The 23,836-nt window shown below is 38.3% G+C and overlaps 1 protein-coding gene and 1 non-coding gene across 2 annotated transcripts in view; one reads left to right on the top strand and one right to left on the bottom strand.

Annotated features, from left to right (window-relative positions):
* The window catches only part of Trip12 (thyroid hormone receptor interactor 12), a 114,400-nt gene that overhangs the window by 77,250 nt on the left and 13,314 nt on the right, over window positions 1-23,836 (top strand). The window contains exons 27-38 of the mRNA XM_036173649.1: window positions 1,161-1,312; window positions 3,796-3,953; window positions 4,292-4,365; window positions 5,035-5,234; window positions 5,755-5,882; window positions 6,481-6,632; window positions 8,773-8,915; window positions 9,979-10,135; window positions 12,298-12,396; window positions 17,721-17,835; window positions 18,113-18,267; window positions 19,275-19,439. Coding sequence (XP_036029542.1) covers window positions 1,161-1,312; window positions 3,796-3,953; window positions 4,292-4,365; window positions 5,035-5,234; window positions 5,755-5,882; window positions 6,481-6,632; window positions 8,773-8,915; window positions 9,979-10,135; window positions 12,298-12,396; window positions 17,721-17,835; window positions 18,113-18,267; window positions 19,275-19,439 — 1,698 coding nt within the window. The remainder of the gene's footprint in view (window positions 1-1,160; window positions 1,313-3,795; window positions 3,954-4,291; window positions 4,366-5,034; window positions 5,235-5,754; window positions 5,883-6,480; window positions 6,633-8,772; window positions 8,916-9,978; window positions 10,136-12,297; window positions 12,397-17,720; window positions 17,836-18,112; window positions 18,268-19,274; window positions 19,440-23,836) is intronic.
* On the bottom strand, window positions 22,046-22,150 carry LOC118573531. Its single transcript, XR_004943642.1, has one exon. It is a non-coding gene; the product is annotated as a U6 spliceosomal RNA (small nuclear RNA).

Raw genomic sequence — 23,836 nt, 5'->3', positions numbered from 1 at the left:
CTAAGAACTTGAAAGGCAAGGCAGAATGATAATCCTCAGGTATGTAGTGAGTTCTAGACCAGCCTGGATAGTATTTAAAATAAAAAAAAAAAAAAAAAAAAAACAACCAAATACCTTTTTCTCAACCACTAGTGACATGAAGCCCACGTCAATTTTGTCCAATATTTCTCCTCCCCCTACAAGATAAGCCCTTAATAGTAGTAACACTTAATGATATTAATATTTGCTGAGGTTATAAGAAGATACAGTGTTTCCATTTTGTCCATAAAAGATGCTTAACAACCAATATTTAATATAGATTACAAAGACAAGGTCTGTAGACTTGTTCCCATTTTTTCCTTTTGCCCCCTAGTAGGTGAGAATAGAGCTAACTACTCTCGAGTACTGTTGATTAGACCTCCTGTTACAACTTCTTTAAATCATAACTGAGGAAGTTGTTGTCTGCATATTTGGTGTATAATGAGCTTAGTGATTACTGCTTATTAGCAAAACTACTTAACCATGCCCCTTTTAAGTATATTTTTAAACACTGCCTAAAGGCAGAAATGGTATTGTTAGATGCATGTTGTGTTTTGTTTTAAATCTTATCTTTACATGCATGTCAGTGCAGGTGTGGGATATACCAAGTTTTTGGTTTTTTTTCAAGACAGGGTTTCTCTGTAGCTTTGGAGCCCATCCTGGATTAGCTCTGAAGACCAGGCTGGCCTCGAACTCACAGAGATCCACCTGCCTCTGCCTCCCGAGTGCTGGGATTACAGGTGTGCGCCATCACCGCCCAGCATATACCAAATGTTTTATACGTTGCTTAAGATTATGTATATAATATGGGGCTGGAGAGATGGCTCATCTGTTAAGAGCACTGTCTGCTCTTCCAGAGTATCCAGGTTCAATTCCCAGTACCCACATGGCAGCTTAGAACTGTTTGTAATTACAGTACCAGGGATCCAGTGCCCTTACACAGACTTATATGCAAGCCAAACACTAATCAGTGGACATAAAATAAAAAAGAAATAACTTATTTGGAAACATTGTCCTAATGAAGTCTATTTTAGAAGATAACAAATGTAATTTTGATTTGTGAAACTTATTAAAATGTTTTTGCTGTGGAGTGTTGAGTTTTCAAAACACTATGTTTAATGATGGTTTATTTATAACTCTAGCTTCCTGGAGAAGAGCCCATTGGAAGAGTAGAACCAGTGGGCCATGCGCCTTTATTGGCACTAGTTCACAAGATGAACAACTGTCTCAGCCAAATGGAACAATTTCCAGTCAAAGTACATGATTTCCCTAGTGGAAATGGAGCTGGCGGCAGGTAAGGACCATTGCCTGGGTTGTCCACTTGCCACCAGAATTGTTGAAGGGGTCTGGTAGTAAGGTATTGGTAAGATCATGCCATGTAATATTTTTGTTTGCTTGTTTGTTTACTATTTAATTTTTTTTAAAGACAGGATTTTTCTGTGCTGTCTTGGTTTTCCCTAGAACTCTTTAGACTAGGCTAGACTTAAAAAGAGAACTTCGGGCTGGAGAGATGGCTCAGAGGTTAAGAGCGCTGCTTGCTCTTCCAAAGGGTCCTGAGTTCAATTCCCAGCAACCACATGGTGGCTCACAACCATCTGTAATGAGATCTGGTGCCCTCTTCTGGCCTGTGGGGATATGTGCAGACAGAACACTGTATACATAATGAATAAATAAATCTTTAATAAAATAAATAATAAATTTTAAAAAATGAGAGAGGGGGGGGAGGGAACTTAGCTGGGCGGTGGTGGTGGCAGCGGCGCACACCTGTAATCCCAGCAGAGCAAGGTGGATCTCTGTGAGTTCAAAGCTGGCCTGGTCTAGAGAGCGAGATCCAGTATCCAAGAAAGGTGCAAAGCTACACAGAGAAACCCTGTCTTGTAAAAAAAAAAAAAAAAAAAAGAAAGAAAAAGAAAAAAAGAACTGCCTGCCTCTCCCTCCCAAGTGCTGAGATTAGGCATGTAACACTACTCTTAGCGCATACCATGTATTTTAACAACATTTTTCAAGTAAGTAAATCAGTGACGAGGTTGACAATATTTGATACATATTTTTAGTTTTTCTATATTGATAAGTTTTCATATGTAATGCTTCTCCAACTTTTATTTTATTTTATTTTATTTTATTTTATTTTATTTTATTTTCCGAGACATGGTTTCTTTGTGTTGTTTTGGGGCCTGTCCTGGATCTCTGTAGACCAGGCTAGCCTCGAACTGATGGATATACTCTTGCCTCTGCCTCCAAAGTGCTGGGATTAAAGGCATGCGCCACCACTGCCTAGCCATTTATTTATTTGTTTGTTTGTTTGCTTGCTTATTTATTTTGAGGCAGGGTTTTTTTTTTTTGTAACAGCTCTGCCTGTCTGGAAATCACTTTGTAGACCAGACTGGCCTTGAACTCATAGAGGTCTGCCTGCCTTTCTCCCTAGTGCTGGGATTAAAGGCGAATACCACCACTGTCTGGTCCAGTAATTCTTTTGTCTGTGGGCAATAAAATAGTTATTCTGTGACTTCATGTGATAAGTGGTTATAACTGTATTTTAATGGGTTTTAGCATGTAAGTGGTCATATTGAAGTTTGACTTCCAGTAAAAGTTTGTGTTATTACTGGTTTTAAGGACTTATAAGTTGTTATAGAAAGATAAAATTAATGTGTTAGGGAATTCTGGAAGCTATATTGAAAAATCTAATATAAGTTATTTTTATTTTAAAACCCATGTTCTCATGGGCTTTAAAAACATTTTTAAAAATTTGAATCAAAACAGTATGTATAGTCATGTAGATAAAGTTAAACATAGTGTGGCTGAAGTTGCTTTCTGCATATTATGCTATAGCGTTACACTATCTTGGGATAGTAATGAAAGAAAAGGATATCACCAAACATGATGGCATACCTGCAGTCCTGTTCAAACATCAAGGAAGGTGGAAACCTTTTTTTGGGGGCGGGGGGCTTTTACTTTAGATTTCACTTCAATAAAAGCAAAATAATACAAAAATAAAAACTAACCTTCAGTTTACTTTGCTACAGCCTTTTAAATGAATAGCTATAAAAAGTAGGCTGAATAGGACCTTGGAGTTTAGATCTAGCCTGGCTATTTGAGTATCAATCATAAACCAGAACAAAATGCCATGAGACTTTCTACTTTGGTCCAAGCTTATATGATTTATGCTTGCTTAATATTGACAGGCTTCATGGTGTTGTATAATTAGCCACATTGTAAGTTTGACTATATTTGATTATTGTCAGAACTTTTAACAGGATGAAACAGTTACTAACCCATGTAGCTATTCATTTAAAAGTGTGTAACAAAGTAAATTTGAAGGCTAGTTTTTATTTTTATATTATTATTTCATGTCTTTATTTTTATAAGTGAAATCTAAAGTAGAAGCAATAAAATTGAGGAGTCTATCCCCCTTGCTCTTCAAACAGAATTTAGTAGGGAAGAACAAAATACTGCAGAAACGAGTGTGCTTAGATAATTGAGTTCTTATCCCAGAGAAATAATCTGGTAGGCATGACATTTCATTGAACCATTCATTGATCACATAAATTCACAGTGGCCAGAGAACATGTTCATTCCATACTTTCATATGCATGAAAACACATTTAATTGTTAATTTATAATAACTTGTATTGAATAGTTTGATTTGTTCTTAAGTCTTTAAGTGCTTTGTACCATAAGAAATGGCATTTTATCTTTTTAGTTAAACTAATACGTGTTGACTGAAAATAATAGAATAACCTTTTTTTCTCAAATTATCTTGAGCTTTTCTCTCAACAGAGGATCACAAGCTTTAAAATTTTTCAACACACATCAGTTAAAATGTCAATTACAAAGACACCCAGACTGTGCAAATGTGAAGCAGTGGAAAGGCGGCCCTGTTAAGATTGATCCCCTGGCTCTGGTGCAGGCTATTGAAAGATACCTTGTGGTTAGAGGTATTTTCTTCCTATGTACTTTCTTGTATGGTTATGAAATTAGCATTAAAGGGTAGATTGCTTGCCCTGATAAACCTTAGGTTGTGGGAATCTCTGCTCCTACCAGAAATAAATGCACATGTGTTGCAGAGTGTTTTGTGCTTCAGAATTTTTTAGCTTTCTTCTTCATAGATCAGAATGTAATATCTTATTTCTTTTGAAAGAGAATACCAATTTAACCAATGTATATTATACTCTTTTATCTGACACCTAAAATTCCTAGATAACTATCTTTTGGGTTTTTTTGTTTTGTTTTGGTTTGGTTTTTTGTTTGTTTTTTGTTTGTTTTTGATACTTAGGGTATGGAAGAGTAAGAGAAGACGATGAAGACAGTGATGATGATGGATCAGATGAGGAAATAGATGAGTCTCTGGTAAGGTACTTTTCACACCATGTTGTAGCATATACTCAGCATGATCTATCTGTGATTTAGCTTTCCCAGGTTCAAATGGCCCCCTTATCAACCATTACTGGAAAAAAAATAACAGAAATGAATGGTTTTAGTAATAACTATTTTAGTGTATTTATGTATTTAATTTGTTAGTTATATAGTGTATTTAATTTGTTAGTTATTTTCTTATTGTACCTGCTTATAAATGGAAATATTTTTAATTGTGTATATAGAGGAAAAAATAGAATATGAGTATCCTACAGTGAATTCAAAATCTGAAGTCAACTGGATATTACTTGTGCAAAATTCACATTTGCCTGTGTTAGGTAGGTTGTTTTAAAAAAAAAAAAAAAAGGAGTTACACTAACCATAGCAACATTCAATTGTCTTCAAAGATGTGTATGCAAACTATGAATTGTCTAGACTTGGGTCCCATTCCTGTGTATATATGTTAAGTTACTTGAAACAAAAAGTTCAGTCTCTGAACACTTCTGTCTTAAAGCATTTTAGGTAAGTGATAATCAGAATATATGGGCTTCAGGAGCATCTGTAGTTTGAAACATGGCTTGTTTCCCCCAGCAGATATGTGTTGACTAATTACAGATGTTGTCAGTACTTTGACTTATATGGACCTTTCTTTGCTTTATTCAGGCTGCTCAGTTTTTAAATTCAGGAAATGTAAGGCACAGGCTACAGTTTTATATTGGAGAACATTTACTACCATATAACATGACTGTGTATCAGGCAGTGCGGCAGTTCAGTGTACAGGCTGAAGATGAAAGGGAATCTACTGATGATGAGAGCAATCCTCTGGGAAGAGCTGGTATTTGGACAAAGACTCATACAATATGGCAAGTCTGACCTGGTTTCTCTTAGTAGTATGTGATCTTTGTTTTGGAATTCATATTAAAGTCATGGCCCAATTCTGTGAGGAGAGGGAGAACCTAAATCTTATATTTTAACTATGAAAAGCCTTTCAAATATTTAATTATGTGTATGTATTTATTAACATTACTTCCTCATTCTCTCTCCTGGAAAGCATGTTTATAGGCAGTAATCTGCTTTTTTATTTCATTGATGAGTCAAAATGGTGTGGTTTCAGATTATAAGTTTGATAATAGCGTGGCATTTGAATGCAGCTTCCTTTGCTGCCTTTAAGAGAACCATTTCCCAAAGTCTTTCTGGGAAAATTACTTGCTTACTGTTCTTTTAAGACGACAAATGCTTGATAACTCTCTGAATACAAATGGGGAGGGAGAGGTTGGATTCCTGAGAACTCTTAGGAATTCTGTGACTTAGACATTAGCTTTGTTCAACAATTTGCACATTTAAAACTCTACATTTGATTTTCATACTATCTTATCCCCTTAGGTACAAACCTGTGAGAGAGGATGAAGAAAGTAGTAAAGATTGTGTTGGTGGCAAAAGGGGGAGAGCCCAGACAGCTCCAACAAAAACTTCCCCCAGAAATGCAAAGAAGCATGATGAGTTATGGCATGGTAAGATGACATACTGAGGGAAGCAGACTATCATCAGGCCTTGGCTTCTCTGGATTCCTGCTTTTTAAAACTGATTTAGTGCTCCAGAAAGCTTTGGGTATAATTAAGAAATAAATTACTATAGTGTGATTACTTTTAGTTAAATCTTTGACTTTAATGTCTAGTAAACAAGAATTATCTATAAAATTAAAACTGGAAAATAGACTAGGAGGACTTTCTTATAATAATTTAAGAATTCATGACTTCATGAGGGATTAAATGCATTCATTCAATAAAGAAAAGAATATCGAAGGCTTTCTTTTGTCACCAACAAACAGATTGGCTCTTAACCTCATAGGACAGCTGTAGTGTGTCTTTACACAAGAAGGGAATGCAAAGGAGTTATTTTTCTACTGTTTGGGTATTTGTTCAAGGGAACTTGAACATTTTATATGCCTGTGTGTTACTGTGCACAGGGTTAAAAGGGAAGAAATGTCTAATAGCATTGAGATAACAAGAAGTTAAACATGACACAGCTTCAAATGGTAAAGATGACTTTGGGTCTGAAGGTTTAGCTATTGCTACTTCGATCAAAACTGAAACTTGCTTTATTCTTTAGATGGAGTGTGTCCGTCAGTAGCAAATCCTTTAGAAGTTTACCTCATTCCCACACCACCTGAAAATATCACCTTTGAAGACCCATCCTTAGATGTGATCCTCCTTTTAAGAGTTTTACACGCCATCAGTCGATACTGGTATTACTTATATGATGTGAGTAATGTCTCTTCATGAAATCCTGTGTCATTTTACAGTTTTCTATTTAGTTGTATTATACTAGAAATAGAAACAGTGATTCACTAAAAGTACACAATGAACTCATTTTGTGGAACTTAATATTCTTGGATTCAGTCTTTTATTTTTTAAAAATAAATAAGCAAACATTCTGCTCTAGTTAGGGTTTCTATCACTGCAATACTATGACCAAAAGCAAGTTGCGTAGAAAAGGGTTTATTTGGCCTACACTTCCACATCACTGTTTATCATTGAAGGATGTCCATGCAGGAACTCAAGCAAATCAGGAACCTGGAGGAGGCAGCAGCTGATAAAGAGACCATTTAAGAGTGCTGTTGTTCTTGTTTGTGGTGGTTTGCTCAGCCTACTGTTTGATAAAATCCAGGACCACCAGCCTGGTGGTGGCCAAACCCATGATGGACTGTGCCCCCCACATCAATCACTAATTAAGAAATATCCTGCAGCCTTGCCTGAAGCCCATTCTTATGGAAGCTTTTCTCAATTAAGGCTTCATCTCAGATGAGTATACACAGTTTATATCAACTTGACATAAAACTAGCCAGCACAATTGATCACATGTCAACACAAGCATATCATTGTTAAACCACAATCTTTTTTTCTTATTCATCCCCAAGCTCATGTTAATATTATCACAATATAAAGCAAAGTTCCTTTAAAAATCTCTTTTAAAGGTTCAAAGTCTCAATTGTGGGCTACTGCAAAAATCAAAATTAAGTTAAATACTTGGGAATAACCAGGGCACAGTCACAATCAGAACAAAGCAAAACTGAATTCTGATAGTGTAAATAACTCAATTTCCAATATCTGGGATTCACTCACTCTTATGGTTCTTCCAAGGGGATTGGGTCACTTCTCCAGCTTCCTCCACCAGGCATACTGCCTGTCTTCTGAGCTCCACTTCATTTCTGCTGCTTTCCTTGGTGATCATCCACAAAATGCTGGGGTCTTTTGCAGCTGGGCTACACTTTCACCAGCAGCCTCTCCTGGGCTCAATTCTCTTCAGTGACTTGACCCATGCCCCACAGCCCCACAGTGTGAAGCCTCACCTGCTTTTCATGATCCCTTCATATGTTCAAAATAGTACCACCTAGGTGACTCGTACACCACCATGTTCAGCTGCCAGCTCAAGATAAAACTTTGGTCACCTCTGGAATACAGCTTTTGTGTGCTGACTGAGGGAACACTTCCCAGAAGATTTCACCTCTGTGATGCTAGTTTCTTCCTAATCAGCTTGAGCAGACCAGCATCAATTGTCTCAGTAACACAAAGGTTTCACTTCAGTGGTGCTGGTCTTTTGTTAGTCACAGCTGAGTCTTGAGTTCTAGCTGACAAAGAGCCAGAGGCTTCAAAATATTTAGTGGCCCTGATAATGATAGATGATGAAGTGTCTCCCAAAACTCCCCCCCCCCCCCCCCCCGAACTTCACAAGCCAGGCTTCCATCCTCTGCATAAATCAACATTTTTTATCCTACACACTCCCATAGCACACAGCTCATTAAGGTTTTGAAAGTTCACTAACTTTTCCAGCCCAAAGATCAAAGATGCTTCCATAGTCCTCCATAGGTCTGTCAAACAGCAATACCTTACAATCCTGGTACCAATTTCTGTCCTAGTTAGGGTTTCTGTTGCTGGGATGAAATACTATCAACAAAAGCAAGTTGAGATTTCCCTTGTGTCAGGTCGACGACATAAATCTAGCCAGTGCTCATTTCTTTATGAGTAAACAGTTGCATCATACCTCATTTCTTTTTTTTTTTTTTTTTTCTGTCTACATGCCAGAAGAGGGCACCAGATCTCATCTATAGATGGTTGTGAGCCACCACGTGGTTGCTGGGGATTGAACTCTGGACCTCTGGAAGAACAGCCAGTGCTCTTAACCTCTAAGCCACCTCTCCAGCCCATACCTCATTTCTTATTTGTATAGTAGTATGGGGAAGGAAACAGACAGCTTCATGGGGTTTGGATACAAGAAGTTTCAGAAATGGGAAATACCATTGAGGAACTGGATATTGCATGTAAAAATACAGTTGAAATCTACAGACTGACTGACTTATGGATAAAGGAAGACATTTTGAACTTTTTTTTTTCAATTTTACAGAATGCGATGTGCAAGGAGATTATTCCAACTAGTGAATTTATTAACAGTAAGTTAACAGCAAAAGCAAATAGGCAGCTTCAAGATCCTCTAGTAATCATGACAGGAAACATCCCAACATGGCTCACTGAGCTAGGAAAAACCTGGTAAGACAGTCCCTTTGATAAACTTGTAAATGTTAACATGGTATTGGTCTTTATTTGATTGGGATAGAAATGTAGTTGACTTGTTCATATCGTCACCAATATTGTAGTATTTGTTGACAGCTTGGCAAACTCACTGAAAGATATTTGACATAAAATCCATTGCCTTCCTAAAAGTGATACTCCAGACGTGTGGCTGCTTGGTTTTCTGAGCTGTTTCTGAACTATATACTATAGGCCTATTGTTAATTATGATAAAAATCAAGTTAGAAATTGAGGTTTTCACTTGGATTCACCATATCCCTATTTGCTGCCAATATTGTGAAATACAGATTTGGGTGGTCATTTCAAAAGCATTTCTCAAAAATGAAAATAAAGTCAAACCCTTAAGTCATTGTAGGAAGTGTCTTGGCTGTAGGATTCATTATTTGAAAACAAGGAGCTTGTTCTTGGCATTTTTTTTTTTTTTTTAATGATAAGCCTATAATGAATATCATGAAGTAGTAAAGCTATTAACTTTTGTATTTGGAGTCTGGAATGTTGTTGAGCTTGTATGGCACGAGAGCTTTCATATCCGAAAAGCTTTGAAACAAGTTTAAGGTGATTGTGGATAGACAGTTGTAGATTTCATGTGGCAAGGCATGTAGAATACATGATTGTTCAACATTTAGTAATTTCTACAAGAGCCACGTGTGATGTACTCCTGTAGGCCCTTCCATTAGAGATGTTTTAGGAGGACTGTCCTTCCTAAGAGTTTAAAGCTAATCTGGGCAGTATAGTAAAAACTTCATGGCAACAAAACTGTTAATGATTTTTAAAAGATTTATATAGGAATTTTTTGTGTGTGTGGAGACAGGGTCCCTGGCTGTCCTGGAGCTTGTTTTGTAGACCAGATTGGCTGAACCAATTGTAGACCAGATCCTCCCATCTCTGCCTCCCAAGTGCTGGGATTAAAGGTGTACGTCATAGTGTATTATATCAGAAGTTGTTTTCAGTATAGATTTTGAAGTTTTTTATGTCTTCTGATTCTCACCCAGATGATAAATTTGTGTTTTATCTTTTATAGCCCATTTTTCTTTCCTTTTGATACCCGACAAATGCTTTTTTATGTAACTGCATTTGATCGGGACCGGGCTATGCAACGATTACTTGATACCAACCCAGAAATCAACCAGTCTGATTCGCAAGACAGTAGAGTTGCACCTAGATTGGATAGAAAAAAGGTAAGTATTTCCTTTGATTGATGCTGAGCTTTTTAAATTAAAGGCAGCACCTAAAATACTGCCTCTAATTATGCCTGTTGAGTAACAGCTTTCACTTGATTCTTATCTGTGTTAGTGTGTTTATGCATATGGCTAGAAGAAAAGGTATTAGATCCCCTTCAGCTGGGAACCAAGTAGCAGTTACTCTTAATTGCTGAACTCAATACTTTTATCTTTTAAAAATCACCCGTTAGTAAATTTCCCTGTTGAGCCTCTTAAAACTGTATTGTCTGTTAATTTTTTTATTTTGTCTTCTGTTATTTCTGAAATAACATCCTTCATTTAGTTACCATGATACTTACACCTTAATTTCTTTCTTTTTATATTGAAAATCTTCTCTTTTAAAATTGACTCTCTGTGTATTAGATGCATTTTACTCACTTGGCATGTCAGCCCATTTGGAAGAGAGTAAAACAGAATCCCTTGCATATTTTGAGTCTGTTCCAGTCAGCTCCAGTGTTGCTGACTTTATTGTCTCCCGGGCTTCTAATCTTAGCTTGCAGTTGTACCAAAACCATTTCATGTGAGACCAATCCCAGCCTTCTGACCTGCACTGTTTTATATGTTTGTTAGGGTGTGTGTGTGTGTGTGTGTGTGTGTGTTTGTGTTCGTGTGTGTGTGTGTGTTCGTGTGTGTGTGTGTGTTCGTGTGTGTGTTCGTGTTCCCTGGCTGTTCCTGGAACTCGATTTGTTGACCAGGCTGGCTTCGAACTCACACACTGTTTTATATGTTTGTTAGGGTGTGTGTGTGTGTGTGTGTGTGTGTGTGTGTGTGTGTGTGTGTGTGTGTGTGTGTGTTCGTGTGTGTGTGTGTGTGTGTTCGTGTGTGTGTGTGTGTTCGTGTGTGTGTGTGTGTTCGTGTGTGTGTTCGTGTTCCCTGGCTGTTCCTGGAACTCGATTTGTTGACCAGGCTGGCTTCGAACTCACAGACCTGTCTGCCTCTGCCTCCGCCTCCCAGGTTCTGGGGGTTAAAGGTGTGCACCACTGCCTGGCTGACTTCCACTGAACTTCTGTTTTTTTTTTTTTTTTTTTTTTTTATTTATTTAACCCTCCCCCCCCCATGACTTACAAGTTTTTAAACCTCAAAAGTCCCATTAGGTATAACAAAAGGTAGTAGGAGTGGCTGTAATTAGGAACAAACATAATACATACCCAGGTTACTGTATTAGCAGCAAATCATGTTACTTCTTTATCTCATGAAGATTTCCATCAGTAGCAGTGCTCTGTGTTTGGAAATAGCAGGAACTTTGTCATCCTCATGATCTCATTAGGAGACATCTTGTTTTTGGCAGTTGAGAGCCTAGAGAAACAGCTTGCCTGTCTCTGTAGTCTCCACACCTACTTCCCTATCATCAAAGTATAAATGTGCGCAAGGATATTTTATGTAGCTGGAGCCATGATTTGTATCACTGTTTGGCAAAGTAGCAGAGATCTTTTCTCTGACTTGAATTTTTTAAACTTGATGTGGATCAGGCTATGTCAGTAATTATACTTATATCTTGCTATCTTTCATACATGGAGAGGAGACACAACACATATCTTCTCACCCCAGTTAGGGCATTCCAGAATAGATGGCCAATGTGGCGAAGATGAGTTTTATTAGGGTTACTTATAGGAATATGGATGAGGGGTTATTTATAGAAGCAGAAATTATTCAAAAGATAGTTGCATTATCAAAGCCCACCCTAGAATGGGTGACAAAGCTGGGAACCTGGAGCACACTGCACAGCCTGTTGGCAGCTCAACAGTTTGGAGAGTGTCCTTTCCAGGTTTCTCAGGTGGTCTAAACCTCTTCCAGGCAGCTCAGTTGGTTTCTCTTTGTTCCAGGTAACTGTGCTGGTCTCTCTTTGCAGCTTTTCTCCTTTGAGAATGTTCTTTGCAACTCAGCTTTTCCAAGTCTTGGCAAATCAGCTCATATGAGAGTCTTCTGTGCAGCTCAGCTTTACCTTCCCTGAGAGGGACTCTCAGCTTTATATTGTTTAATCTGACATGGAGGCTAGTGAGTCTCTGGTTAATATCTCTAACAGTGCAGCCACTTTAACCTTCCTAAGGGATGTACTTAAAGGAGTACTTTTCTAACAGTGAAAATCTGTTTTGCATTATTTCTTCACATCCATTTGTTAGCGCACTGTGAACAGAGAGGAGCTACTAAAACAAGCTGAGTCCGTGATGCAGGACCTTGGGAGTTCACGGGCCATGTTAGAAATCCAGTATGAAAATGAGGTGAGTTTTGATGACATTTTAACTTATGCTCGTGATAAAATGTCATTTGTGCATATTGATACTATGAAATTCTGAAAGGCAGTTGGGAAATTTAGCTTTAAAAATTTTTGGTCTACTTTCTCTTTAATGATATGATTGCTTTGTTTGTTTGTTTTGAGACACGGTTTCTCTGTGTAGTTTTGGTGCCTGTTCTGGATCTCGCTCTGTAGACCAGAGATCTGCCTGGCTCTGCCTCCTGAGTGCTGGGATTAAAGGTGTTCACCACCGCCGCCTGGCTTATGTTTTTAAGATCCATGTTTTTCAGGGGTTTAAATGCAAAATAACAATCAGGATTTTTTCTTGGCATAATTATGCACATACCTGTATAATGTTCAAGAAATGAAAGCCTATCCTAAGAATCAGTAATTGAGAAATGCTTGGATTGCAAGTTAGTTTATTTATACAGAATACAGTGTACACTGTAAAAGCACTTTCTAAGAGTTGACATATGGAGCCATCTCCACAATGGCAAGTGAAGACCATCAATCTCTGTAAAGACTACCCTGGCAGCCACAGGTCTAGTTTACTAAGTTGTTGTTTTGCTAGTTTTACAAGCTCACTAATAAATGCATTCATGCAATAATGTGGCTGTTGTGTTGCTCTTCTTCACTTTTGTGATGCACATGAGCCTCATTCATATTGTGTGTGTTTTGTTTTAATTTTCCAATCTCCCCGAGCGCCACCCCCCCCACCTCCACCCACAGCTGAGGACCGAATCCAGGGCCTTGTGCTTGCTAGGCAAGCGCTCTACCACTGAGCTAAATCCCCAACCCCCCAGTTTTTTTCCTTAAGCATTATATCTCACAGGTGGCTTAATGTGTCAATCACTAGTTGGGATGTATGCATTCTGAAGTTTTTGACTTAGTGACATTGTTATAACATTAATGCCCCAAGTCTTTCTCTGGGATATATATCTCAATTACTAAGTCGTTTGGTAATATATTTTAATTTTACTAAGAAATACCATACTATACATCAGTGTTGGTACCAGGTCTTTCACTTTCCCAATGATGTTATTCCTGAGTCCAGTGTTTTATGTTCTTACTCTGTACTTGGTGTTACCAGGTTTTTCAGTTTTAAGAATTGAAATTAGTAATGAGTTAGTAGTAGAATCTTAGTATGATTTGAATTTGCATTTTCCTTGTATTGAAAACATTGTTTTTGCATTGTTGTTGGTTACTTAGCCATTTTGGAGAAGTTTCTGAGACTTTTTAGTTTTTAGTTTGGTTTGGCTTTACTGTTGAATTAAGTTAATCCCAACACTTGGGAGGCAGAGGCAGGCATATCTCTGAGTTTGAGACCAGTGTAGTCTACATACTGAGTTTCAGGACAGCTGAGGCTGTTATACAGAGAGACCTTGTCTTGAAAAACCAAAAAGAAAAAAAAAGTTTTGTTAATTGGATTTATAAATGGCTTGTCATTTCCTTCCAGTTTATCATTTATCTAGTTGATAATTTTTTCTTTCATGTGTTTGCATTGTAAGATTTCCCTGAATGATATCTCAGATTTCAAATCCTGTGTTTTATTATTTTAATTCATAATCAATGATCATTTCACAATAATATATAGTCTGAGACCCTTCCTCCTTCCCTCTCTGCCCCCCTCCTTTCTTAGAAAAAAGAATGGTTTTCTTTTTCTTTTTTAAAATAAATTTATAATTTTTTTTATATGTAGTGGTGCTTTGCCACAAAACTGGAGTTACAGACAATTGTTAGCTGCCATGTGGGTTCTGGGAATTGAACCTTGGTCCTCCAAGAGCATTCAGTGCTTTTAACTGCTGAGCCCTCTCTCCAGTCCCATGAGATGTTTTTCATCAGCCAAAAAAGGGCAGTGTGCCAAGCGATTCAAGTAATGGCTTTCTATGTAAAGACAAAGCTTGGTGATTTTAATTCCATTGAATCTCCACTGCTTTGCTCTTATTTTCTTGTGTAAAAAATGTGGATAATAGAAGTACAACCTCAAAGTTTTAGCTAAATTCTTATGTTTATGTGTGAAATTAGAATACTGTATCATAGTAAACACACTTCTAAGTTTAATAGTTTTGTCTACAGTATTATTAGTAGATATTTAAATAATTGTAGTCATGACTTTGATTTTTCACTCAATTTCTTAAACATAATCTTATAAAAACTTTTCTTGAAAAGCTCAGAATAAAAGTATAGAGGTTTGTATCCGGAGAAGTGTATTATTTGTCAGTGTTCCATATTATGGCAGAACTATCCCCTTCTTACTGATCAGTGGGAGATTCCTAAGACAGGTGCAAAAACAAAAGGGCATTGCAAATGATTGGAGTAGGTGCCACACGAATGAGGCATTCAGATAGAGAGTTAAGCCTTGCAAAGACTCTTAGTGGAAAGAGAGGGATGTTTTCCCGCAGATTTGGACTTGGTGATGAGTGACGTAAGCCACTGATATTTTGAAAGTTTTGGAGTCGGGAGATGGAAAAGAAATTTATAAGCCTTTTAGTACTGGTTGGGATTTTTTTAAATCTCCCTCAGTAGGATATAGTACTCAAATTTCTCATTTGTAAGACTGTAAAATCTTTGCTGTCTGCCAGGCGGTGTTGGCGCACGCCTGTAATCCCAGCACTCGGGAGGCAGAGGCAGGTGGGTCTCTGAGTTCAAGGCCAGCCTCGGCTACCAAGTGAGTTCCAGAAAGGCGCAAAGCTATACAGGGAAACTCTGTCTCGGGGGGGGGGGGGGGGGGGATCATTGCTGTGAACAGGTGTGTTTACTGTATTTAAACATACTTTCTATTTTCTTACTCCAGTGTTTTTCTTTTCTGAATGCTGGGTTATTTTTTTTTTCACTCTCATCTCCAAATTGTAGCTGGGATGAAACCTAAGGCTGGTGAAGATGGCTCAGTGGCACTTGCTACCAAGCTTTCCTGAAACTCACATAGTGGAAAGAGAAATGTCTAACACAAATTGTCTGTTGAAACCAATAGTTTATGGTGTTCGGTGGGTCTTCCTTCCCTAGTCTGAAAAGAAGTTATAGAATCCAACTTCATTGGGAAATTATATTCATCACATCATCGTGCTAGAATGGCTAGCAAACTAACATATGATAAACAGAACATTGCTTGGCATATAAATATGCTGGTTTGTGTTAACTTTGAAGTAAAAAGACTTATTTTAAGCCAAGTTGGTGGTAGGGGTATTGTGCTGGTTTTTATATTTGTTTCTTTGAGACAGAGTTTCCTATTCTGTGTTTTTATTCCTGGAATATCGTATTTTCCTCTCTTTAAAAATGGAAATAAAGCCAGACCAACTAAGTAGCTGTACATTAGTGGAATGTCTAGGCAGAATACTCCTGACTGGCCTCTGAGGGTATTGTGTTGCTTTAGATGGTGACACCTGTAGAATTTAATTTTTTCAAAAGAATTTGATACTTTAAGTTAAATCCATTTTACTTTTAGAAATAACTGTTTAAGAGAAAGTAATAGACTATTAGGGTTATTTTGGGATAATTTTGTGAAAAGGGAGTTAAATGGCCCTAGGACACCACCTTGTGGACAACAGTGTTACTGCATGTCTAAAATTTCCCTTTCCTCCAGTGGCTGGAAATCAATGGTGAGCAAGCAAAATAAACAAAGTTCCTACCCTACCATTGTGGAGGTTTTCTTTAGTTTTGGAAGGTGTATGTGCATGTGTGTGATCAAGAAATAATTTAAGACGATAGAACAGGTTGGGTAAGATGGTAATGTGGTTCTAAGGTGACATCTGAGTTGAAAGCAAGTCCCTGCTGTTAGGGAGAATGGTTCTAGCAGAAGCTCAGAGGCAGTGTGTCCCAACTATCATGTAATCAAAGTGGCTAGAGCTACTAATAAGTTAGGATAGAGTATCAAGGTCAGTGATACTGAAAGTAGGGATCATATAGCCTATTTATTAGGCTGTGGTTAAAAAAAAAATGTGCCGTGCTTTGAGTGAACAAGAAAGCTTTTTCTTAGGAAATGTCACTGTTAATATGGAATATGTTGGGAACACTAGTGTGTATGGTCATCAAGCTCAAACAGATCAGATAAAAGAATGGATCATCAGTGAATCATTAGTTTAGAATGTGTTCTTAAGGCAGAGCTTATATTGTATAGTGACTGGTTTAGATTGTGGGAAGTAAGAAAAGCCAAAGGTGGACTACCAGATACCTGTTGGAGCATTCACTTGTGGTTAAATAGTGATACCCATTTACTCATGTGGACTTCTGTGGAAAGGGTAGGAGCTAATCAGAAAGGGCTTTTGGGGTGCAAAGGGACTGCTTTGAAAGTAGGAATTAAATATGGTAGACTTTATCAACTCTTAAGATAGTCTGGACTATTTTAAAATGTAAGTGTAGTGATAATAAAATATCCTTTGTTTGCACATGTTTGTAAGCAAGTGGCTACTTGAGATTATTGTCACATTATAATCTTAACTGTGATGTAAGTTTATTATTGCTTGTCTTTGTTGTGGATTAAACTGGTGAGAGCTCTTGCTAGAACATGGAGGGATGCTGAGTCTGTGAACGCTACTCCAAGCATATTGATAATTGCACTGTCGTGTAGAAACTTTGTAAGCAGAACAATCACCTTTAAATTTTAATTTTAAATAGCAAAGCCTAGTAGTCCCTTAAACTAAACTAACAGATCAGGAGCTCCAGACAACTCCCCCCCCCCCCCACGCCCTATTGTTGTAATGGTGTGCTCTCACACATGTGTGCATGTGTGTCTCGATAATTATCTTGGTGTTCCAGTGTACCCTTGGGCTTAAGAGGCCACTCACTTAACTAAATCTGGTTGCTGACATGAATTTGGGCCTTGAATTTTACCCCCTAGACTCCTATTAAATGTGTTAGACTATATGGGGATTCAGAGCAGTCACAATAATTCATGTAAAACTTACAAGGTAAGTATAATGGAATTGTGGCAAGACCTAAAATGCCTTAGGAAAGAGTCACACTAATTGCTCAGGGGCGATTGGGAGGCTTCTCCTGTTCTAGAAGGTGGCACTTCAGTGGGTTTGGGGTGATAGTTCCCTTAAAGAGAAAAATAGCATGTACAAATAGTACCATGTTGTTCCCTAAAGGCAAAATTCATAACCTCAGCAGGAATTTTGAGCCATACAAATGGAATGTTGGGGCCAGAGGGTTTCTAGTGCTCAAGACTCAGGTAATGTCTATTCTGGACAGTTTGGGAAACCACTTCTTATGCTTCCTGGCAAACACTTTGTATAAGTGTCCATGTTGCCAAGAGGTTGCCAGGCAAAATTACACCACAATTTCTAAAATGATTCTCCTTTTATTTATTTTTAGGTTGGTACAGGTCTTGGGCCAACACTGGAGTTTTATGCACTTGTTTCTCAGGAACTACAGAGGGCTGACTTGGGTCTCTGGAGAGGTGAAGAAGTAACTCTTAGCAATCCAAAAGGTAATGTACAGCTGTGAGTCAGTCAGTTTGTATTACTCAGATCAGGTAAGGGGTCCTATATCCTAGTCAGTCTTGCTGGGGCTGTGTTCTTAGGCTTTCAGGGTTTTGTGGGGTTTTTGCCCCTATTTTCTCATTTATCCAATGGGAAGGCTTTCTAGTTTAGAGGCTGTTGCTCCAGTTTTGTAAAAACTAAATTTCTTAATGTTCTTAGTTATCAGTTTTTGTTTTGTTTTGGAAAGTCTCATCTGAAGTTTGGTGACTTGCTCGTTTTTTACAGGAAGCCAAGAAGGGACCAAGTATATTCAAAACCTGCAGGGCCTGTTTGCGCTTCCCTTTGGTAGGACAGCTAAGCCAGCTCATATCGCAAAGGTTAAGATGAAGTTTCGCTTCTTAGGAAAATTAATGGCTAAGGCTATCATGGATTTCAGATTGGTAAGTTTAGGATTGTTTGCTTGTCTGTAATTTTGTACAATGTTCTGTGAAAATACCTTAGTCCCCTGCACTCAGTGCTGTGTTTTAGAGCACTCTATTTTGATTATGTGCACAAACTGCTTGGGAATTTCATTTAAAATGCCAATTCTACTTTGTAGCACACGTGTAAGTAACACTGTCCTGTGTCCGAGATGACAGCACCCAACCTCTAGTCTGTGTAGCATTCCTTTAGTAGCCAGGGCTCAGAGTCAGGCAACCTAAAGATGGCACTAATTGTATTTTTGGCAGGATTCGATTTGATATTTTTAATTCAGCAAGGAAGCCATGAGCCATGTAGGTAAACTCATTAAATTCCTGTTAGAATGCTCTTGTGAAAATAAACCAAGTAATCAATATTCATGGAGGTTTGAATATTTCTGGACTTTTCTTCATTTCCTTTTCTCACATTTTCTGAGGTACTTTATCAGTATGGGTAAAACATTTGCATTTGATAAACCCACAAGTTTACATTCTCTTTTAAGAGGTGTATACAGCTCACTAGTTATTTTAGAAGTTCCATTCATTTTAATTTTTTTGTTTTATGTAAGTTCATTTTACCTTCTCTGATTTCAGGATATTAAATATATAAGTAGAATTATATTGAGTTTACTTGGTTCAGAATAAAGTAAAATTTCACTGACTAACAGTGTTTCAGAGGTACGCAGGTAAAATACTTCAGTTAAGAGCTGCCATGTGGGTGCTGGGAATTGAAACTAGGTTCTCTGGAAGAGCTGCCAGTGTTCTTAACCACTGAGCCATCTCTCCAGTTTCCTTAAATAGGTTCTTTAGCATTCTAAAATTTTGACAGAGATTTGTGGCTCTCAAATTCATTTAAAGATAGAAACAGTTCCTGATTATCATCCCCCTCCCACCCCCCACCCCCCGATATTTGACCTTTTCAAATTACCTCCCATAAAGTGCCTATTACAAGCAAGTTGTGACAAAGTATGTTGCTTGTTCCCTTTCAGGTGGACCTTCCCCTTGGCCTACCCTTTTATAAGTGGATGCTGCGACAGGAAACTTCACTGACATCTCATGATTTATTTGACATTGATCCAGTTGTAGCCAGATCAGTATATCACCTAGAAGACATTGTCAGACAGAAGAAGAGACTGGAGCAGGATAAATCCCAGGTAGGTCTGTAAGAGGCAGCCAAAGGATCAGATCAGTTATTTTTTTGTTCTAGAATTATGAGGCTTGTTCACTGGTTTGTACTTGACCTAGTTAATTTGATAATAATAGTTAATTTTTTTAATTAAAAAAAGATGTATTTATTTTTATGGGTGTTTTGCCTGCATGTGTATCTGTATATAACTTGCATGCAGTGCCCCTCCGAAGCTAGAAGAGGATATCAGATGGTACCACATGAAGCTAGGAACTGAACTCAGGTCCTCTGAAAGAGCGACTAGTGCTCTCTATCCCAGCAGTATTTCATCGTAATAGAGATGTTTAATACATCTTTTAAACTAATAGCAACATATGATTTTCGTAATGTACCCATTGTGATCACTAGTAACAGCAAGTGGATGTCTTGATTTCCAAATAAAATAGACTTCTAATGGAAGTTCTTAGACCACTTGTCTTAAATTTGAGATCATCAGATACCTTATCATTAGTTACTCTTCAGAAAGGCCCTTCTCTTTCTGTGTCTTCTTCTACCTCTCTACCACAGCTTGTGCTTGCATCGCAAGTCCACACCACTACACCCAGCTTAGAAAGAGTTTCTAATGGTTGCTGACAGGCTGGGGCTATACAGTTCAAATGGAAAGCACTTAAGTTGTATGAGGTGCTAGGCTCACTACCCAGTATTACTAATCAAGTACAGGTTTATGGATGCCTACTCTTTGAAGTTTCTGTTTCATCTCACAGATAAAATTGAGCTCTATATCATTACTGTCTTTTTTTAATGTATATATTACCAGCTCATTTAGGCTCAATCTGTGATTAAATGTATGGGTATTGGATATCAGAAGAAAACAGGTTGTATTTTCTAAAAAGTTAACATTGTGCAGTAACATATTTGTGTAGGTTTTATAGTTATTTATTTGTATTTATGGGTATGTTTGCTTGTTTGTGAGTTTGCATATTGCACGAGTGCCTGGTGCCCAAAGAGGCCAGAAGAAGGCATCAGGTCTTCTGTACCTGGAGTTATAGGTGGTGATGAGCCACCATATGGATTCTAGGGACAGAACTTAGGTCCTCTTTAAGTAAGATCAGCACCAGTGCTATTAATAGCTGAGTTGTCTTTCCAGCACTTTAAGATTATATAAAGTAAGACTAGCACTTTGATGGAGTAAATGCAGTAGAGGCTGGAAGATGATTTGGAAGGGTATTCATTTTATCTCCCAGTTATGTTTATGAGGAGACAGTGTCTAAAGATGCTGTGATAGTTATTAATATTCATTGTCAGCACGTAGGAGATAGATAAGCCTCTGGCACACTTGTGTGGAATTATCTAGTAAAGTTTAGCCTATGACAGTGTATCTGTTTTGGTCTGTCTTGACTGTATTAATGAGGTAGGAAGACTAGCTCAGAGTGGGTGACTTTATTCTATAAGCAGAAGATCTTGGGTTGTGTAAGAGTGGGGAAAGTGAGCTGAGCATTAGCATGTGTGTTATTCTACTGAGTTCTGCTTGTGACTGTGGCTGTACTATGAACAATTCTCTCAAGTTCCTGCCGTTGTGACTGTACTGGCACAGGCTATAGCCTGCCCCTTTCTCTCTTTTAATTAAAATGTTTTTTATTCATTTTACATACCAACCACAGATCGCCCTCTCATCCCTCCTCCTGTTGTCCCCCCCCCCCCCCCACAACCCCATCCCCTCCTCTAAAAGGGTAAGTTCTCCCATGTGGGGTCAGCAAAGCCTGGTAAATTCAGTTGAAGCCCCTGCCCCCTGCATCAAGGATGGGCAAGGGGTCTGACCATAGGTAATGGGATGCAGAAAGCCAACTCATGCACCAGGGATAGATCTGATCACACTGCCCCTCAATCAGACCCAGCTACACATCTCTCTCCCATATGCAGAGAGTCTAGTCTGGTCCCATGCAGGCTCCTTTGAGCTTAGTTTAGTTTTCTCTGTATATTTCCCCATCATGATCTTGACCACTCCCCCCCCACTCCCACCCCACCCCATATAATCCCTTTTTTCTCTTTTTGACTGGGCTCCTGGAGCTTGGCCTGGTGCTTGGTTGTAGATTTCTGCATCTGCTTCCATCTTTTACTGGATAAAGGTTCTATGATGGCAGTTAGGGTATTCACCAATCTGATTACCAGGGTAGGCCAGTTCAGAAACCATCGCCACTATTGCTAATAGTCTAATCTGGCCTCATCCTTGTGGATTCCTGGGAATTTCCCTATCTCCAGGGTACTCAGTTTGCCCCATAATTTCTCCCTCTATCAAGATATATATCTTTCATTGCTCTTCCACTTTGTCCCTCCCCCAGGTCTACCATCCTGTTCCCTCATGTTCTCATCCCCCACCTTCTCCCCTCTACTGAGCTCCTTATCCCCAGTTTACTCATGGAGCTCTCATCTGTGTACCCATTCCAAGGTGATCTGTATGTCCCCCTTAGGTCCTCCTTGTTTCCTAGCTTCTGGAGCTGTGGGTTGTAGTCTGATTATCCTTTGCTTTATATCTAGTATCTACTTATGAGTGGGAACATACCGTATTTGTCTTTTTTTTTCTTCCTTTTTTAACATTTCTTTTTATTTGCTTGCTTATTTATATTAAGAAAGTTTAAAAATATGGAACACTTTACGAATTTGCGTGTCATCCTTGCTCAGAGGCCATGCTAATCTTCTGTATTGTTCCTATTTTAGTATATGTGCTGACGAAGCGAGCACCATGCTTGTCTCTTTTGAGCCTGTGTTACCTCATTTAGGATCATATTTTCTAGTTGCATTTGCCTGTAAATTTCATGATGTCACTGTTGTTTACAGCCGAGTCATACTCCATTCTATAAATCCATTCTGTGGTTGAGGATCATCTAGGTTGTTGCTTCCAGGTTCTGGCTATTACAAATAATACTGCTATGAATATAGGTGAGCAAGTGTTCTTGTGGTATGATTGAGCATCTCTTGGGTTCAAGAGTGGTATCATTGGGTCTTGAGGTATATCAATTCCCAATTTTATGAGAAGTTGCCCTACTGATTTCCAAAGTGGTTATACAAATTTGCACTCTCACCAACAGTGGAGGAGTGTTCCCCTTGCTCCACATCCTTTCCAATATAAGCTATCATCACTGTTTTTTATCTTAGCCATTCTGACAGGTATAATATGGTATCTCAAGAGTTGTTTTGGTCTTCGTTTCCCTGATGACTAAGGATGCTGAGCAATTCCTTAATGTCTTTCCACCTTTTGGGATTCACCTGTTGAGAATTCTGTTTAGATCTGTAGCTCCCTCTGCCCCCTTTTTTTGTTTTGTTTTGCTTTGCTTTTTAGACAGGGTTTCTTTGTGTAGTTTTGGTGCCTGTCCTGGATCTCACTCTGTAGACCAGGTTGGCCTCGAACTCACAGAGATCCGCCTGGCTCTGCCTCCCAAGTTCTGGGATTAAAGGCGTGAGCCACTGCCACTCAGCCTGTCGCCCACTTTTAAATTGGATTTTTGGTATTTTGCTTGTTCTTTATATTTTGGAGATCAGCCCTCTGTCAGATATGGGGTTGGTGAAGGAAGTTAACCTAATCTGTAGGCCGTTTTGTCTTATTTACTGTGTCCTTTGCCTTATAGAAGCTTCTCAGTTTCTGAAGGTCCCATTTATTAATCGTTGCTCTCAGTGTCTGTCCTACTGGTGTTACATTTAGGAAGTGATCTCCTGTGCCATTGCATTGTAGACTACTTCCTACTTCCCCTTCTGTCAGGTTCAGTGTAGCTGGATTTGGATTTGAGTTTTGTGCATGGCGATAGATATGATTTATTTTCAATCTGCTACATATAGACATTGAGTTATGCCAGCACCATTTGTTGAAGATGCTTTCTTTTTTCTATTGTACAGTTTTGGGTTCTTCGTCAAAACTCAGGGGTTCATAGATGTGTGGATTAATGTCAAGATCTTCAATCTGATTCAGTTGGTCCACACGTCAATTTTTATGCCAATACCAAGTTGTTTGGGTTTTTTTGTTTGTTTGTTTGTTTTTGTTTTTAAATTACTATAGCTGTTTAGTAGAGCTTGAATTCAGGAATGGTAATGCCTCCAGAAGTTGCTTTATTGTAAAGGATTGTTTTAGATATCCTAGGTTTTTTTGTTTTTCTATATGAAGTTGAGTATTGTTCTTTCAAGGTGTGTGAAGAATTATGTTGAGATTTTGATGGGAATTGCATTGAATCTGTAGATTGCTGTTGGTAAGATTGCCATTTTTTTAATGTTTGTTCTGCCATTAATGAGCATGGGAGATCTTTCCAGTTTTCTGATATCTTTATATTAGTTGTGGCTGTTGTAAAGGGTGATTATTTTTCTGATTTCTTTCTCGGTCCATTATTTGTGAATAGGAGGGCTACTGACTCTTTTGAGTTAGTCTTGTATCCTGCCACA

Source organism: Onychomys torridus, chromosome 23 (assembly GCF_903995425.1).
Source record: "Onychomys torridus chromosome 23, mOncTor1.1, whole genome shotgun sequence".
NCBI lineage: Eukaryota > Metazoa > Chordata > Mammalia > Rodentia > Cricetidae > Onychomys > Onychomys torridus.
This window is presented reverse-complemented; position numbering and strand designations above follow the sequence as displayed.